Source organism: Hibiscus syriacus, unplaced genomic scaffold, assembly GCF_006381635.1.
Source record: "Hibiscus syriacus cultivar Baekdansim isolate YM2019G1 unplaced genomic scaffold, ASM638163v2 tig00112498_pilon, whole genome shotgun sequence".
NCBI classification, from domain to species: domain Eukaryota; kingdom Viridiplantae; phylum Streptophyta; class Magnoliopsida; order Malvales; family Malvaceae; genus Hibiscus; species Hibiscus syriacus.
In genome coordinates, this window is record NW_024063347.1 from 1,819,699 (window position 1) to 1,840,402 (window position 20,704).

Below are 20,704 nucleotides of genomic sequence, written 5' to 3' on the forward strand. Positions count from 1 at the left end.
GCAGAGGATGTCACAATTAAGACCGTGATGGAATGCATGGTCAATTTTCGGGAGCATATTGATTCCCTTGTGAGTGGAATGCGATCCGATATTTCATCATTGCAACATGAAGTCTCCATGTTGCGTAACGAATTACGTCAACGACATCAAACGAGTTAGGTAATTCATTATTTATGTTTCTAAACATTTACACGTTCTGAACTGTATTTTATTTTCTTTTAACAGATGTGGACAACCAAGCGGTCAATGAAGATGAAGCTGACGATGAAGATGACGATGATGATGACGATGAAGCTGACGATGAAGATGATGACGACGACGATGATGATGATGATCCAAACAAGTATATCGTGTCTGCAACGCCGCCTTCAAGAAAACTTTTAATTTTTTATCTCAATGGTGTCCTTGCCTACTTCCCAAGACTGCCTGCAGGTTTTAATTCTATTCTTTTGTATCCATTATTTTAACATATAAGCGTAGAACTTTAATCTCATTTTCTTCATGTTGTAGATGTTGTCCTCAGAAGAGGATTATTTGAATTTATGCAATTTTGTGTCGACAATTTTGTTGTTGCCCTTTGGTCTTCAAAGATGAGGTTAGAACATTTTTGGAACAATTGAATTACTGTAGTCAAAATCGTTAATATACATTTGAATGTTAACATTCAAACTTGATTACAATCTCAGGCATAACGTCGACCGTGTATTTGAGAAACTACCTGTATTTTCTGAGCATTTTCTATTCGTGTGGGTAAGATGAATGTCATTACAGTTTGCTGACTTTTCGTTGTCTATGATTCCTACATATTTATGTTCGACTGTTTGTGAACAGGATCAAAAAAAATGCAAAACATACGATTCTGTTACCTACTGTAAAGATCTCAATGTTGTTTGGAACGCGTGTCCAGATTTTAACGAGCTAAATACACTTTTGGTCGATGATGCAGCGGAAAAAATGATTTATAATCCGGTAAGTTGCATTTATGCAATATGTTTTTCCAGTTGAACAGGTGTTCAGACATTGATTATTTTAACAACTTATGTGTTTATATAGAAATACAATTACATATGTCCACATACCTTTGACGCTGCTTCCCATTCGAATGACAATGCTCTAGGTATGACACAAATTTATTCATGCTTATGCGAATTTAGTTTATTGTTAGTAAAATTGCACCTCATTAGTTTGATAATTGAAATTATTTATGTATGTCCTCAGAAAAAGGCGGAAACATACGAGAGTATTTGGAAAATTTGTTGAAGGCCTCTAATGTTCCGGACTTCGTTAGAAATAACCCTTTTTCATCGGATTAATTTTGTTCGTCGGTACATTATTTGAACATTCTTGTGTATTTATATTTTGGTGTGATTATATTGTGTGTATATTTTCATTAATTATTCCATATTCACTTCTATGTGTACATATACATTTGAGGATTGTTGAAATATCAATACTAATATATTTTACATCTGCTTGCAAATGTATCGAAACACATGACTATAGCATTGTTTTCGATGATATCCACAACAAAGTTTTCACACTTTTTAATATTGTGTCTGTACTTTATGTCCATAATGGAAGAAAAATGTGTCGATACCATTTAAAAAAGTGTCGATTGAAAAAACATCGGAACCCAGAATTATAATGTAATAGATAATTTTGTAATATAACCGGTATAAATATACCGGTTTTATGAGCGAATAGGTCTACAACCTATATCGACACTTTCTAATATTGTGTCGGTACTTTATGTCCAGATTGAAAGAAAAATGTGTCGATACCATTTAAAAAAGTGTCGACATTTACACATCGGAACCCAGATTTATAATGTAATATATAATTTTGTAATATAACCGGTATAAATATACCGGTTTTATGAGCGAATAGGTCTACAACCTATATCGACACTTTCTAATATTGTGTCGGTACTTTATGTTCAGATTGGAAGAAAAATGTGTCGATACCATTTAAAAAAGTGTCGACATTTACACATCGGAACCCAGATTTATAATGTAATAGATAATTTTGTAATATAACCGGTATAAATATACCGGTTTTATGAGCGAATAGTTATACAACCTATATCGACACTTTCTAATATTGTGTAGGTACTTTATGTCCAGATTGGAAGAAAAATGTGTCGATACCATTTAAAAAAGTGTCGACATTTACACATCGGAACCCAGATTTATAATGTAATAGATAATTTTGTAATATAACTGGTATAAATATACCGGTTTTATGAGCGAATAGGTCTACAACCTATATCGACACTTTCTAATATTGTGTCGGTACTTTATGTCCAGATTGGAAGAAAAATGTGTCGATACCATTTAAAAAAGTGTCGACATTTACACATCGGAACCCAGATTTATAATGTAATAGATAATTTTGTAATATAACCGGTATAAATATACCGGTTTTTTGAGCGAATAGGTCTACAACCTATATCGACACTTTCTAATATTGTGTCGGTACTTTATGTCCAAAAAGTGTCGACATTTACATATCGGAACCCAGATTTATAATGTAATAGATAATTTTGTAATACAACTGGTATAAATATACCGGTTTTATGAGCGAATAGGTCTACAACCTATATCGACACTTTCTAATATTGTGTCGGTACTTTATGTCCAGATTGGAAGAAAAATGTATCGATACCATTTAAAAAAGTGTCGACATTTACACATCGGAACCCAGATTTATAATGTAATAGATAATTTTGTAATATAACCGGTATAAATATACCGGTTTTATGAGTGAATAGGTCTACAACCTATATCAACACTTTCTAATATTATGTCGGTACTTTATGTCCAGATTGGAAGAAAAATGTGTCGATACCATTTTAAAAAGTGTCGACATTTATACATCGGAACCCAGATTTATAATGTAATAGATAATTTTGTAATATAACCGGTATAAATATACCGGTTTTATGAGCGAATAGGTCTACAACCTATATCGACACTTTCTAATATTGTATCGGTACTTTTAAGTAACGCGGTTTTTCTTCCTGTATTCAAAATATTTATATGTACATACAATAGGAGTCATGTTGATACTTACGATATATGGAGATCGTTGTCATTCCATTCCGTCTTCAAAAAAATCAGTTGATGTAGGCTGTGTGCTTGTACTCAAACTGAGCTTGACTTGAGGACATGTTAGTTTGTTATGTCCCTCACCGTTGCAGTACCCACATCACCTAATTTTCTTATCGACCTTGTTCTTCGGCACTTCTTTTCGCTTGCGTTGTTTTCGTTGAGGGTCACGAACATTGTTTACTACAATACTCTGGTTGACTGAATCATTCAAACCAAACGAGTTTTCTAATTCTTCTATTAGTTTTTTCATCTCATCTCTTGCGGTTTTGAAAGACTCGTCTGTCTTTGATGCAATGTAGCATAACCTACTTGACGTTGAACGTAGAGCAGCGAACCTTGCCATTTGCATCACTTCTGGAGACACATTCAAATCAACATAGCTGGGTGCAGAAGCCTTCGCATCATTAGTCCACCTACTTTGAATCAAAGTCCCGGGCAAATATGTGTAGTCCAATTGCTTCAAAATGTGAAGTTGATGGCGACACGGAAGTCCAACGGTCTTGAATTTTTTGCAGGAGCAAATTAGAGTTTTCGTACGAGAATTAAAACTAATTTCAAATTTCTTATTTTTTTCTGCGTACTTTGACAAAATATAATGTTGACATTCATCTGATAAGGACTTAATCTCTGCCTCAATCCGGTACAATGTCTCCCGTATAAGTTCATCTTGGAACACACGAAAAGATTCGCGGGTAAAAATCGCAGCGGCATAGCTTTCAAGGTCGACCAGTTTTGTGATCTGGAAGGACTTCGTATGGGAACTTAAGTAATCCGCTTTCAACTCGTTCATACGCATTCTACTAATTCCATCTTCAATTGCACGAACAACATCTAAATATGTCTTCTTGTGTTTCAGTGCAATAGCTAGTGAAGCATTCATAGACTCGCACCTTTGTGTTGAGCGAATATTGGCAAAGAAATGACCGGTTAGATATGCTTGTTCCCATAAGTGTCGTGTATTTCCCTTCTCAATCACCCATGGATGCTTTTGGATGTTGAATTCTGAAACAACCGAACGCCATTGAATATCAAATTCCTTGGTTGTCCACCAGGAAGCCATGCATTTTGAGAATGCTGCTGTAAACTTTGGGTCACCAATGTTAGCTTGTGCATTGCGAGAAAGATGCCAAGAACATAATATGTGCTTAGCATAAGGGATAACAGATTTGATAGCCCTCTGCATTGCCCTATCCCCATCGGTTACAACGGAAATAGGTGATTTATTCATCATGGCTTCTAAAAAATTCTGTAGCACCCACTCGAAAGATTGAGACGTCTCGTCAGCGATTATGGCAGTGGAAAACACAATTGTGTTATGGTGATGATTGACACCAACAATAGGCATAATTGGTCGACCATACAAATTATCTTTGTACGTTGTGTCGAACGCAATTACATCACCGAAGCATGTGTAATCCGATCTCGATCGACCAAATAAGATTATACAATGCCCCCGATTCGTCTACCGAGTATGTCATAAAAAACCCGGGATCATCATGTTTCTTATAATCAAAGTAGGCAATAAGCGCATTCACATCCCCATCGACGATTTCCTTTGCTTTACCTCTTTGAAGTGCATTGTAGAGGTCTTTATGTGTAAATCCAACATTATGATAGCCCCCTGCCTGCTGCGTTAAATAGTTCATTACTTGTGACGTGCCAACACCGACCTCTTTCAATGTTGTTGCCTCATCGATATCAGCCTTACTTACAGCTCTATTAGAACGCATAAATGGTGTCATAGCAGGTGTGCACAATGCATGATTATGTTTCTGATCAGACTTACTTATAACCCACTGATCGTTTGTATTTGTTGCTGTAACTACGACTCTAGCCTTACATCCTGTTCTTGTGACTGGCGTATGAGCACGTTGACGATCAACAGTATTGACTTTTGATACTCGAAACCCTTCTTTGGAACAACAAAATTCTTGTGTCTTCACATTCCCTTCCACGTCAAGCCGTGTTGTTCCCTTACGTGCACTAAACCCATGTTCCCGTGCGAATCCCTTGTAAAAGTACCAAGCTTGATCACGTGAACAGAAGAGCTGACCAACCAATCTGTCAGATTCATCAACATTATGTACTTCATGGCATTCCTCGGTTGGCTTAACATTGTCTACATCAGTATTATCCATGGCAAAAATTTTGTTGTGCAAGTTCAGTGGTCCAGGAGTTGATGGAGATGTAAGCAAAGGTTCATTTTGAACATGTTTCAGTCGTGCTGCTTTCAATAGGATGTGGCATTGGTAGTGGTAGTTAAAGGGTGGGTACAACATTAAATTCGCAGTACATATTTAGGTATGTACAATAACTACAAGTATATATTATCATTAAATTTAGGTATGTACAATAACTACATATTTAGGTATGTACAATAACTACATATTTAGGTATATACATCTTTTGAGTGAGTTTTAAGATATTAATTTAGTAATTATAGGCGTCTAATGATTTATTTTTTACGTTACGGTATATATTATTATTAAATTAAAAACAATAAACATATATATTACATATTTATTATTATATTTGGTTAATATTGTTAAATTTAAATTCTAAATATTATTTTATAAAATATCAAAACAATCAAATAATTTTTTGTGTAAATGAAATTCTTAAATTAATATTGTAGGTGGAAAACATGAAACACTATTAAAAAAATTGAAACATAAATTACATAACTTTAAAAAAAGTATCGATCATTTTTATAAAAAGTATGGACACTTTCAATATAATAGGTAAAAATATGATGTAATAGGTAGCGCTTATATAATGTAATAGGTATCGTTTATATAATGTAATAGGTAGTGCTTATATTGTAAAGTATCTATCCTTTTTTATAAAAGTGTCCATACTTTTTTCACTGTGGAAAACATTAATTTAAGGTTATCTTTTGAGTGAGTTTTAAGATATTAATTTAGTAATTATAGGCGTCTAATGATTTATTTTTTACGTTACGATATATATTATTATTAAATTAAAAACAATAAACATATATATTACATATTTATTATTATCTTTGGTTAATATTGTTAAATTTAAATTCTAAATATTATTTTATAAAATATCAAAACAATCAAATAATTTTTTGTGTAAATGAAATTCTTAAATTAATATTGTAGGTGGAAAACATGAAACACTATTAAAAAAATTGAAACATAAATTACATAACTTTAAAAAAAGTATCGATCATTTTTATAAAAAGTATGGACACTTTCAATATAATAGGTAAAAATATGATGTAATAGGTAGCGCTTATATAATGTAATAGGTATCGTTTATATAATGTAATAGGTAGTGCTTATATTGTAAAGTATCTATTCTTTTTTATAAAAGTGTCCATACTTTTTTCACTGTGGAAAACATTAATTTAAGGTTATCTTTTGAGTGAGTTTTAAGATATTAATTTAGTAATTATAGGCGTCTAATGATTTATTTTTTACGTTACGGTATATATTATTAAATTAAAAAAAATAAACATATATATTACATATTTATTATTATCTTTGGTTAATATTGTTAAATTTAAATTCTAAATATTATTTTATAAAATATCAAAACAATCAAATAATTTTTTGTGTAAATGAAATTCTTAAATTAATATTGTAGGTGGAAAACATGAAACACTATTAAAAAAAATTGAAACATAAATTACATAACTTTAAAAAAAGTATCGATCCTTTTTATAAAAAGTATGGACACTTTCAACATATTATAATGTAATAGGTAAATTTGCAATGCTATCGGTATAAATATACCGGTTTACTTATAAAATAGGTAAATATAATCGCTACCTATTACATTATATAAGCGCTACCTAGTATGTTATTGTACTTTATAATATTTCCGGTTAAATAATATAACATAACCGGTCTAAATTTTAACCGGTCACTTGTTTAACCGGTCACGCCGTATATTAGCCGTTTTTAGGCGCCGCACCGCAGAACTCCTCTTGCACCGCACATGGGAAGAATATGGGGTTTAGAAAATATTTATAAGGTAGAACCAATATATTAATTAGTGAATGTGCAAGTTATAAGGCCCTTTGAACTTTGATAGGTTATTGGATCATTGTAGGTGTTCATGTCGTTTTTACGTGCTTTCTTTTTAAGTCTGGCGCACCACCAGATTTGGGACTAGGTTCTTCTTCTTGTACTAGTTTATTTCACTTTTGGCTTAAAGATTGGGGGCGAGGTTGCATGTTTAAGCTTTTGCATTGTTATTGATTCCTTTGGTTATGGGTTGTCTATACTCGTTGCCTCAATGTAGGTTTGGAATTTGTTGATCACTCACTTTAATTTAGACGAAGAATTGTAAATAAAAAGTAATCTTTGTATATTTATTTGTTCGATTCTCGTTCTTTGCCTATCTTTTTTCATTAACAATATATATATATATATATATATATATATTACATTTTTAACTATCTAAAGTCAGTTTATAGATGAAGTTAAATTAGAGGTAAGAATTCAAAACCTGATAAATCAATGTTTTTTTTCTTCTCGTGGTAGAACCTTTATTTATTGTCTATGGACTTTAGAGTCGGAATCTTTTGAGGCGAACAATAGTGATAAAGATTGGTAGATAAAAGAATTGAGTGATACATACCATATATAACAAAAATATGGATATGCCGTTTGATGCGTTAAAAGGACAAATGAATTTGGTCAGAAAAATGACCTTTTTCATCGTAAGGAATCAAATCAATAAATTAAAACAAACTTGGCTCCTTTTATATATACTAGTTTTTAGGTTGTAGAATAGAACCTTCCTCTCCTATTTTAATGTGCAACTATATTCAAACCATTGGTGGCAAGGCAACGACAAAAGGTAGGTATAGCCTTGTAATCTCAGCTACCTCTTTCCTATTAGATTTTGATTCCTTTACCAATCTCTTTAACTAGATATTAGTATTTGAATTTTAGAAGCTTAACGGTAGACAGTTAATTAAACAACCAATGGATATGTATTTATTTTTTAATAATCTGATATAATTATAAGGTAATATATGTTTATAATTTTTTTTATACATATACATCCTGCAAACGCGGCTACCAATGCTTTCAATAATTCTTGTTTAAATCGTATGAAACAACATGCCTTTAATTTTGAAATGTTTGGTAATCAAGTACTGCACAAAAAAGTCATGCACATCCACTTGTGAAACCTTAATTTTCTTTCGTATTACTCTCCCAATCAAGTGTACCAACCACTAAATCATCTACACTCAACATTAATCGATTAAAAATCGAGTCCAAATTTAATAAGTCGGTATAAAATTAATTGAACAGATAAAAGAATCCGAAAAATATTGAAACATAAGCTATGAATGTGAATGTTGGTATCATCGCATGTTTTGAGAGACGATGTTGTTATTATATATTCTTCGATTTCAACATCCCAAATTTGTACTACTTCCCTGTCTGCCTTCATTTCAGGAGTGGCTGTCTGGGGAGGTGCCATATGTCGACCTCACAGTGTAAAGGGACAGCATCCAATGATGCAGCCGGTAATAAAATAGTAAGCTTTTGCATTGTTTTACGAGGTAGTCCGTGAGAGAGGAGCAAAAGCAAGGGGAGTTGAACAGGGTTCCCATGTTTCATGTGGGTTTGTCCAATGCCTGCTTGTTAGGACACATTCAAACGTTTCTCCCGATGTATATTCAGTTTATTCATTGGGATCAGTTTTATTTTATGTGTCAGCTCTCAGCTTATCTGTTTTCTGCAATGAATCCAGGAACTAAGATGCTCGTCCACAATTCAACCTTATTATTATTAAACACCCTCAAAGTGTACAATTTTGGCCGCCACTTTATTATATAATATTTTTATATGCTGTCTATCGTTCATGTATATTCTTTCGGGCAGCATATCCGGAATTACTTGAAGCACATTCTTATCTCCAATTTTACTCAAAAACATCAACTTTTTTAAACAATAATCAATATTCATTTTTACAAAAAAAAATACAATAAATAATCCTTTTGGTAATAAATGTTTTAATAAATATAAGTTTTGAAAAATATGAATAAATTTAGTAGAAGGTGATAGCCGCCTTATTACAAGGGTAGACAAGTCGCCTAATGGGGGCGGTGGGCAGGTCTAGATTTTTGTCCAATTCAAAACGGCATCTTTCAAGCCTGCCCTCCCCAATTTCACATTGCTTTTCCTAAAAGTATATTTCGATTTTATTCCAGAAAATATCTAAATGTTTTCTTGACCTAAGACATTGATTCTTGAGAATACAATCACACCATTTCTCTTGTGAAACAAATCTTCAGAAATAAAAAAGTCAATTTATGGTTCAAGTACTTTTAGTACTCTTATTCAAAATTATCATTAAGTTAAAACTCCATTAACTTTGATCAATTCCAGCGCATCGCTAAAGTGACTACAATCTTCACTTTAGAGATGAATTTCAACTCCAACCCATCGCCATTTTAATGTTAGATTATGGCGACAGCTACAATTGCACGCTACAACTGACGTTGCACTGTAGTTGCGCTACATATTATATATATATATATATATATTTATTTATTTACTTTCTTTTGTTATTTTTTTTCTTTTCCTTTTCTTTGTTACAGTATTTTGGTTGATTTTTCACAATAATGCAATTGAAAAAAAATTGTTCGAATATGGTACTCTCGAAATTATTTCAAGTGAATGAACTGAAGACGCATTGGAGTCCAAGCGACTTACATATAAATTTGGGGGACGCATCTTATTTTTTTCACCAATTTCATTGCTATGTAAATGTACAAAGGGTAAATTACACAATTAATCATTCAACCTTACTCTCTCTCCAAATTCACTCACTGTACTTTTAATTTTTTCAATTTAATCACTCAACTTTTATTTTACTCCTATTTTGATCACTCTACAATGACATGGATTGTTTTACTCCTATTTTGATCACTCATCGACCATTGTTCAAGTTGTTATATGGAAGGCAATTTGATCCATCAGCTCTAGCATTGAATTTGTGTACTAAAGAAACCAACATCGTGCTCACATAATTTCTAATTGAAATTGGGTTTAGGTGGGAGTTATGACCCCCACTAATTTAGGGTATAATAAAAATAAATTAAAAACAATTTTTTTCAACTTCATTATTTGAGAAATTCAACCCATTATTTTCTTTGTTACATTATTTTTGTAATGTTATTTATGAATGTTTTATTTATGCTTTTTATCTTGATATTTATTAGAAATGTATATGTTTTATTTTATATTTGCAAAATCAATATTATAATAGTTAAATATTGTGAATAAAGTAGAGATGGTGGTAATGTAGAGATAATGCTGGAGATGAATTATTATTTCATCTTTAGAGTATAGATAAAGATGCTGTAGAGAAGAGATGAGGGCTGGAGATGGCCTTAATAGTAAAGGAATTGTTGTTATTCTTTGAGATTTCGAATTCGAGTGGCATAAATAACAGGGGTACGAGCATTTAATATCAAAAGGTTAATAGTTATTTTTAAGCATATACTGCACTGTACTTACCCCAAATTAATCAATAAAAATTAATCATTATACTTTTTATTTAATATAATTCAATCTTATATATATATATATATATATTCTAATGGAAGGAGTGTTTGTAACGAATATCCACGTCGAAATTTTGACCATAATGATTATCATTAAGATTAATTAGTGATATTATAGGAATAGATAATCAAAGCATGACAAATTAAAGTATAAAGACTAAGTCCTAATTTAATCATGATATAAGGACCAAAACCACATTTTGACCCCAAAATATCTTCAATCTCTCCCTTCTTATATTAATCTTTTCCTTTCACATGTAACGACACAAGGGAGTTTTCATGGATTATTCTCATGCTATTCTGCCCATAAAACGCTAAGCTTCGTTCATGCCATAAAATCTTATACCTCTTCAAATCTTTCTTTTGGATCTATGTTTCTCTATCGTTAACTCTTTCTCTCGAAATATGATCATGAAAGATTCATATGGAGAAGAGGAGCCATTGAATCTCAGCCTGGCAATTATGGCAGATCCCGGCGTTGAAAAGGTTCACAGGAAGAGGAAGAGAAAGGTTCATGCTTGTAAGCCGCCATTAAACAACGTCCCATCCTCTTATTACGAAGGTTGCGAAGGGAAGATCTTTAAGCTTCTTCAACTGAGAGAAGAGATGTTAAAGCTCGATCATCACAAGAGAAAAGGTGTAGTACTCGAAGACGGTAAAGGCCTTCATTTGATCCATTTGCTGCTCATCACCGCCACCTCGGTCGACGAGAACAATGTGATCTCGGCCTTGGACAATCTCGCACAACTTTACCAAACTGTGTCGTTAACGGGGGATTCGGTTCAAAGGGTCGTCGCTTATTTCGCCGACAGCTTACTCGCAAGGCTTCTCACTCGGAAATCACCTTTCTACGACATGATAATGAAGGAGCCGACCATTGAAGAAGAGTTTTTAGCTTTCACTTGTCTTTATAGGGCGTCACCTTATTACCAGTTCGCTCATTTCACTGCTAACCAAGCTATAATCGAAGCCTTTGAGAAAGAGGAAGACGTCAATAACCGAACATTGCATGTTATCGATTTCGATGTCTCCTATGGCTTCCAATGGCCTTCCCTCATTCAATCACTCTCCGAAAAGGCTACGACTGGTAACCGGATATCGCTTCGTTTAACGGGCTTCACAAGAAGCTTAGCACAGCTGCAAGAAACCGAGAGTAGATTAGTGAGCTTTGCAAAAGGATTCCGCAATCTGGTCTTCGAATTCCAAGGCTTGTTAAGAGGTTCCAAGCTGATTAACCTTCGTAAAAAGAAGAACGAAACGGTTGCTGTGAATTTGGTTTTCCATTTGAATACTTTGAATAAATCTACCAAAGTATCGGAGACGTTGAAATCAGTGCATTCGCTTAGGCCTTCCATTGTTGTGTTAGTTGAACAAGAAGGTAGCGGAAGCCCGAGAAGCTTCCTATCGAGATTTATGGAGTCTTTACATTACTTTGCAGCCATGTTTGATTCATTGGATGATTGTCTCCCACTAGAAAGCGCTGAGAGATTAAGCATTGAGAAAAAGCATCTAGGGAAGGAGATCAAAAGTGTGATCAACTTTGACAAGGACGAGGAAGATAGTGAATCGTTTCCGAGCTATGAAAAGATGGAAACATGGAAGAACAGGATGGAGAGCCATGGGTTTGAAGGGATGAAACTGAGTTCCAAGTGTTTGATACAGGCGAAACTTCTGCTGAAAATCACCACCCATTATAGCCCTCTTCAGTGTGAAGGAGATGTCAATGGTGGGTTTAGAGTTTTTGAAAGAGATGAAGCAAAGGCTCTCTCTTTAGGGTGGCAAGATAGGTGCTTGCTTACTGCATCTGCATGGCAATGTGCATGATATGACTAGATTGAACATTATCTGCCCTTTATCTTTTCTTTCCTAACTCATTCATATCATTTATAACTGTAACATTTTATGATATAACGATGGACTTTGATTTTTGGTACCCTTTAATAGCTTTACACATGTTTTCATGGCAATGCAATCATTTGATTTTGTTTCTAAAGTTAAGATCTTTTTTTTACCAATATAATCCCCAAATAGTGAACAAGAAGAAAACCCAATCCCCAAATATCAACCTTGAAGTTTGTGTTTTCTTTTTTGTAACATTAAGTTATTGAAGATTTGGCATGTGGAAAAGTTCAGCATCAATTCAAGGGGCACACATAATGATAATAGTTTTTTCATTCATGCACAACTAGAATGAATAAATTTACAATCCTATAGCCAGTGCTAACAAGTGAATGATTTCCAACTCTAAAAACAATTCTTTCGCATAACTGATTCCAGAAATTAAATAATGAGAAAATAACCTCAGTGACCAAAAATCCCATATAATATACGATTTTAACCAACTTTTTCCGGATTTGCCGAAATGACCAACAAAATCGCAATGCGATCGCTAATTCGCAACGCGATCTCCATTATCGCAAATCAGTTTCCAGATTCGCAACGCGATTATGACTATCGCAATGCGATTTTCCAATTTCGCATTGTGATTTTCCCAATTCGCAATGCAAATAAGAAAATCGCAATGCGAATTTGGAAAATCGCAACGCGGTACTGACTATCGCAACGCGATAATACAAAATCGCAACGCGATACTGACTTTCGCAACTCGATACTTAATTTCGCAACTCAATACTGACTTTCGCAACGAGATAATACATAATCGCAATGCGATTTTCAAAACGCCATAAGTATCGCAAAGCGTATTTTATTTTCAAATTCCAAACACGAATATTAATATATTGGAACACTGAACCGTCCACAGTATATCCCGTAATCGCAACTCATAACCTAAAACCTAAAATCACAACTCAGTCCCATCTCCATCTCTCACTCTCTCACCCATCTCCGACGAAATCCGTCCCCATCTCCGGCGAAATCCGTCTATCTCCATCTCTAAGAGCCATCCTCACAATCAGAAATGGAAAATCAACCAAATCAACCACCGAGGGTTAGTTTTTTTAATTATTTTCTTTTTGAAAATTTTGCATTATTATTAGGTTTTTCATATTGAAATTGATGATAAGTTTACTGGTAATTTCAATAATAGATTAACCATTTCACTTAGATTGCTTATTAAATCAACCGAGAATCGCAACGCGAAATGAAAATCGCAACGACAAAATCGCAACGCGATTTTATTCTCTCGTTGCGATAGTCAAATTCGCGTTGCGATTGCCATTTTTGTGTTGCGATTTTCATTTTCAGAAACTATTCTTCTTCTGCAAATTGAAACTTGAATGAATTGCATTACTTCAACAAAAAAACAAAGACAAATAAGAAATTCACAGTGTTGCAAATTTAAGTTTGAAGAATAAACTACTACTCTTTATGTTTATTATTGTTTTTGGTATATCTTCACAGTGTAGTTTTTGGTATATCTAACTTAGTATGTTTATTGTTTTTGTAGAACTTTTATTCGGCTCAATTGACCTTAAGAAATAAAGTCAGCCTGGCCAAAACAATTGCGTCGAAGCTTTCACCTGCACAAAGAAAAATGTTTGAGGATACTTGCTTCGGGCCATGGCTGAAAGTACAACATCCCGGTGGAGATGCGATGTTGACACACCTGTTTCTTCAAACCATGACTAGGGATCTACCAGATACTATACAACGTCGTGATGAAGAGATATGGTTTGATTTTCCACCGGCGTATACGTGTTTTGGGCGGGAGAAGTTTTGCTTAATCACCGGTCTACGCTTCGGACACGATGATGTAGGTCGGTACACTAGACACATTACCCGCCCATCATGGTTATCTCGGGTTTTTCCTGAGCTGGAGAGGCCGAATCTACACGTGGAAGACTTGACGATATTATTGAATAAGAAAGATGGTTTTACTCGGATGGATGACGTCGATGTTGTCCGAGTATGCCTTCTAATACTTTTGCATGCCGGTTTTTTAGGCAGAGAGGCCAGACAACCTATTCCGAATGATCTAATCAAATTGGTAGAAGACCTAAATGCGTGGAACCTGTTTCCATGGGGCTGGTATTTATGGAAAGCTACATGGAATTAGTTATCGTCTGCCTTAGATGATCGAAAAAGTTTGCATGGCGATGGTTCCAAATACACTTTGACAGGCTTTATTTGGGCCTTTAAGGTAAGAATTTTTATATAATGTTTCCAAAATTATAAGTAATTATTTAACAATTACTAATGTTTGTTATTATATTGTTTGTAGATTTGGATATTTGAGGCCTTTCCCGCCATGAAGACATATGCAATAAAAACTTCAAATGATATTCCCAGGGCTATTTCCTGGAAGAGGAAACGGACCTTGCAATGGGAAGATTTACTACGGTATACGACAATAAATAATGTAAGTTAACATAAATACTACCATATGTTTATAAACAAGTTATTACTAGTACACGTTTAACTTTGTTTGAGCTTTTATATTGTTAGGAGGCCAACACTCCATTACAGTGGCTGACACCCACGGAAGCTGAGCTTGCCACTGATTGGTGGCAAGCTAGTAAGCATTTTTTTGATGGCACGGATGATGAGCAGCCTCCACTTCGGGAGCCATCACCTCACCCAGAGCTATCACCTCACCCAGAGCCATCACCTGATCGACCCGACTATACACCTCCACAACGACAGCCATCACCTATTCTATCACATCATCGAGCCTATTCTCCACCATCACCGCAAGATAGGCGACCGGCAAAGATGCCACGACGTTTATCTCCCTGTTCTCTACCTCCACCTCCACGGGATGAGTTAGGAGAGTTACGTGATGAGGTCAATGCCTTGCGTGAGGAGGTCGGTACTTTACGCAAAGACGATGGTGCATGGCGTATTGAGGTGTCTACTTTACGCGGTGAGGTAGCCGCTCTACGTGAGATGGTAGCATCGTTGCAGAATGAGGTTCATACTCTACGCAACGAGGTAAGTTTAAGATTTTTCATATTTAACTTGATGATAAATTTACTCGTAATTTCACTTAGATTAACCATTTCACTTAGATTGCTTAATAAATTCATTCGGTTGCTGCCAATACTGCTAAACTGTTTTTGTTAGTATTTGTTTTTGGTTTTGTTTTTGTCTTTTGGTTGAAGTAATGCAATCCATTCAAGTTTCAATTTGCAGAAGAAGAATAGTTTACTTTCGCAACACGAAAATGACTATCGCAACGCGGAAATGGCTATCGCAATGCGAAATAAAAATCGCAACGACAAAATCGCAATGTGAAATTAAAATCGCAACGCGAAATGAAAATCGCAATGCGATTTGTATTTCGCGTTGCGATTTTCATTTCGCATTGCGATTTTGTCGTTGCGTTTTTCATTTCGCATTGCGATGGCCATTTCCGCGTTGCGATAGTCATTTCCGCGTTACGATAGTCATTTTCGCGTTGCGAAAGTAAGTTTCGTGTTGCGAAAGTAAACTATTCTTCTTCTTGAATGTTTATATATGTTGTCCTTTTAAATATTTATATAAGTGCTTACTTCTGGAATGTTATCTGATGCATTTTGTGAACTATGATAGAATAATGACTTGGGTGAATACAATGCAAGTTTGAAACATATTTGTCTTTGTTTAATATCATGTCTGTTTATTTACTGATTTATGTATTAATTTTTTTTAGCGGCCCGATAAGGTGGATGCTTTACGTCGGGTTTTCCTTGCACGACGGAGTTCACGCATCAGACGGCATGCACGTGCTATTACATCTCCGTTCACCCCAATGGTGCAAAGACTCCGCAAGAAGAAGCCCGACTCACCTGTCATTCGTCAAGAGTCCCCTCCAATCGTTCAAGAGGCCCCTATCATCCCTCAAGAGTCCCCCCCCACCGTTCAAGAGGCCACTGTCATCGTTGAAGAGATCCCTCCCACCATTCCAGAGCCCGATTCACATGGGGTAATATATCGAATTATTGAGAAACCTCCACCGTTGCCGGACATGATGGATGAGAGTTGGCTCTCGTATGAGTTACCGGCTAGTACCCTTCCGGTATCTGAAGTGGAGAGGAGACAACTACCGTAAACAATTCTGGATAATACCCTTTGGGCTAAGACCGCAGTTGATTTTTATCTACATGAGCGGAGCCAAGGGTGTTACACTGACATAAGCAAACTCAACGATGAGATATATTTGTTGCTTAATCGGTCTTGGTGGGGTGTGTTATTAGGGGTTGAAGACAGTGGCTATTTCGATGGGGAGGTAAGTCTTATATTTGACTTATATATGATTTTGATTAATTTTTTTAAAAATTAATGTAATTCACTAATATATGTCTTTTTTTTTGTAAAACAACATATCGATGCGTGGGTGTCACGTCTTCTAATAATAAGGAAGCTTAGGAAAAATAAAAAAAAAATTCGCGATATACAATAATGTCGGCGGCTTTTTACGCAGTTCACTTGAAGAATCAACGAGATGAATCATTTTCGTTGGGCAATGGACAAGCTAAACTTTATCCTGCATGGTGGGAGGTCGATAAGATTAGTGTTTTTTTTTTAAATTTTTTAAAGGTGTTCATAAATAAGTGCGCAAATAATATTAAAAGTGCACACATAAAATACACATAATACAACGTTTGCATTTAAAAATCACCTAAGTTAACAGTCCCAAAAGGTGAAGCCGGTTGTGATTAGGATTTTGAAGATGATTGCGATTTTCAGAATCTCATTGCGAAAGTTAGAATCCCGTTGCGATTTTTTATTATCTCGTTGCGATAGTCAGTATCGCATTACGATTTTCCAAATTCGCATTACGATTTACTTATTCGCATTGCGAATTAGGAAAATCGCAACGCGATACTTACTTTCGCAACGCGATAATACATAATCACAATGCGATTTTCAAAGTTCGCAATAGGTTTTAGTTTCGCAACACAAATTTTTTGTGTATATATATACGCAGCAGCAACAACTCATAACCTAAATCCCTAAATCGCAACTCATTCCATCTCCATCTATCACTCTCTCCGACGACATCCGTTCCTATATCCGTTCCTACATCCTTCCCCATCTGACAACAGGTCTTAGTTTCGCAGCTCGTTTGTTTAGTAAATTAATTTACAACCATGAAATCATCTAATGTTGATCATGTTTGGATAGATTTATGTTTTGGAGGGTCATGGGAGAATGTTCATGGTGTTTTACAATATATGCCTTTACCCATGAATCTTCAACTAAAACTGTCATTAAAAAAGTTAACTTATGAAACTCTAATGTTACGTGTTTCAAAGAAATTGAATTTAGAGCCCCTAAGTGGATTTAGGCTATCTTATCAGAGAAATGGTAAAGTTTATTTATTAACCGACAATGAAGATGTTGAACGATTCATTGCTTACATTAGTGTTTCAAGTGATGATGTTACATTGTATGTTGTTGAACCTAGAAGTAGTATTGTTGGGTCAGTAGCGGGTAGTAATCAACTAAGTTTTTCTCAAAACCCACAACCTTTCTCTAATCCAAATCCCAATCAACTTTCAGCACCAAATTCCTGGTTTTCGTATTGACCAATTAGACGATGATGAGCCAACAGAAAAAATTGTGAGTACTAGTCTGTATTCGAAATTTGATCTTGGTCAATACCCGGACTTTAATATTGGTCAATACTCGGATTTTGATGATGTTTCCGAAGAAGAAACAGACCCTGCGTGTAATGATTTTGATATTGGTCAATACCCGAATTTTAATGATGAAACAACCGTTGCCGAGGAAGATGTTGTTGATGATAATGAGGAGGAAGTTACGACTGTGTATGAACATGTTGAACATCCATTCTGTAATTCATATAATCCTGAAGAAGAAAAAGAAGAAGAAAAAGAAAAAGAAAAAGTCCCCGAAGAAAAGAAAATGCCACGGGAGTATAACTGGAATATGCCAGAATTACTTCAGATACCGGAAGAAGAGTTGGTAAAGAAAGCAGTTGATTGTTACACAAAAGTTATTCGTATCAAGAAAGATGATTGTTTTGATACAAAGAAAGACTTGAAGATAGCTTTGTATACGAAATGTGTGGAAGATGGCTATCAAATAAAAGTTAACAAATCAAGCAAAGATCGTTTCGAAACAAGGTGTATGATTGACAAAAACTGTACGTGGCGTACGATTGCAAAGAGGATAAAAGATTGCGAAATGTCTCAAGTTAGGACTTTTATTGATAAACATACATGTTCAAGAACCCAAGTTTTTCCTCACCATAGACAGGCAAACAAAAAGGTGTTGGGTGGTTTTCTGGCTGAGTTAATGTTTTTGAATGGCAGGGTATATCGGGGACATGAAATTATGACTGACATGAATGCTCGGTTCAAGATTAGTATATCATATTCTAAAGCTTGGAGAGCCAAATGTTATGCCTTGGAATTGTTGAGGGGGTCGCCAGAAGCATCGTTTGCCCAACTGCCGGCTTATTATCACAATTTAAAGCTGAAAAATCCTGGGTCGGTAACTCATATCAAAACAGATAAAGATGGACGCTTTGAGTTGCTGTTTATCGCCATTGGTGCTGCGGTTAGTAAATCAATATAATTATGTTGACTCATTTTTGTTAGTTACATGCATTTCACATTTAAATGATTATATTTCTTGTGTATATTATTTTGTAGATTCGTTCGTTTATTACTTGCATGCGCCCAGTTATTATAGTTGACGGAGCACATTTGAAAGGTCGATACCTTGTAGTAAACTTATTAGCAGTAGCCATGGATGCTAACAATGGGATATTGCCAATAGCTTACAGGGTTGGCAAATCTGAAACCTCTGATTCATGGACATGGTTTATGGGACATCTTAGGGATTTCATAGGTCTTATTAGCAATCTGAGAATCATATCCGATAGGGCAAACTCAATTGACAACGCTGTTAGAAGGTGTTTCCCAGATGCTTTTCATGGACTTTGTGGTGTTCATTTGTATAGAAATCTAAAATCAAGGTCTGCTGGTATAAAAAAGCACAAATGGACATACTGGAAAGCTGTAAAAGCTTATCGGGAAGTGGATTTCAATAAGCATATAAACTGTTTAAGACGTGTTTTGCCTCAGTGTGCTCAAACACTAGAAGATGTCGGGTTTGAAAGATGGTCAAGAGTACATCAACTTGGAGCAAGATATGGTTTCATGACGTCTAATAGTGCAGAATCAATCAACGCTCTAAGTCGTCATTCCCGGAAATTACCCATTACTATGTTAATGGAGTTTTTTCGAGCCTCTATTCAACAATGGTACTACAAGAAAAGAAACCATGCAGGTATTATTTCTTTGAATTCGTAACTTATCATATATTTTACTAAGTATTATTTATTTAAATTTACAGGAACATTGGAACATCGTGTTACACCATGGACTGAAAAAAAGATAACGATACGTGTTGTGAAGTCAACGCCATGGAGAGTTGAACCATGTTCAAACACTTTGTTTGAAGTACTGGATAATAACTTAAATGGGCTTGTCGATCTAAATGCAAGGACGTGTAGTTGTATGAAATGGCAAATATCTGGTTATCCGTGTGGCCATGTTATAAAAGTTGCTCTTCATCTAAACCAAGATGATTCAAGCACATACGCTATGGATTGCTACACTACAGAAGTATATCGACAGACTTATGTCGAGATTGTCTACCCTATTCCACATCCTTCTGAGTGGGACATACCAGATGACTTACAAACAGTTTTGCCACCAGCCATGGACAGAAGGCTACCTGGCCGACCAAAAAGTCACGATCGTATACCGTCTAAGGGTGAAGAGAAGAAGAGATCGACATGTAGTCGGTGCAAGGAAAGTGGTCATACAAGGTTGACATGTGGATCACCAGTGCCATCACAATCATCTTTTCCTCTACCAAAATATGGATCATCATCAAAATCCAAAGCTCATATGGTGTCAAGAAAAAGGCAATCAAAATCGCAATCATCTTTAAAATCCCAATCACAACTGGCTTCACCTTTTGGGACTGTTAACTTAGGTGATTTTTAAATGCAAACGTTGTATTATGTAGATTTTATGTGTGAACTTTTAACATTTTCAATTAGGCATGTATTAGTAACTTGAGTTTGAAAATTGCTATGATCTGTTCAGTTGTTATC

General features: G+C 35.0%; 1 protein-coding gene across 1 annotated transcript; it reads left to right on the forward strand.

The window, feature by feature from the left end:
* Positions 1–10,980: 10,980 nt before the first annotated feature.
* LOC120180601 (GRAS family protein RAM1-like) lies at positions 10,981–12,520 on the forward strand. Its single transcript, XM_039185911.1, has one exon. The coding sequence runs from the start codon at positions 11,074–11,076 to the stop codon at positions 12,490–12,492; it is 1,419 nt and encodes a 472-aa protein (XP_039041842.1). The 5' UTR covers positions 10,981–11,073; the 3' UTR covers positions 12,493–12,520.
* The last annotated feature ends 8,184 nt before the right edge of the window (positions 12,521–20,704 follow it).

Excerpts from the sequence above, each read along its gene's own strand:
- LOC120180601 (XM_039185911.1), top strand. The coding sequence starts at position 11,074 with ATGATCATGAAAGATTCATATGGAGAAGAGGAGCCATTGAATCTCAGC.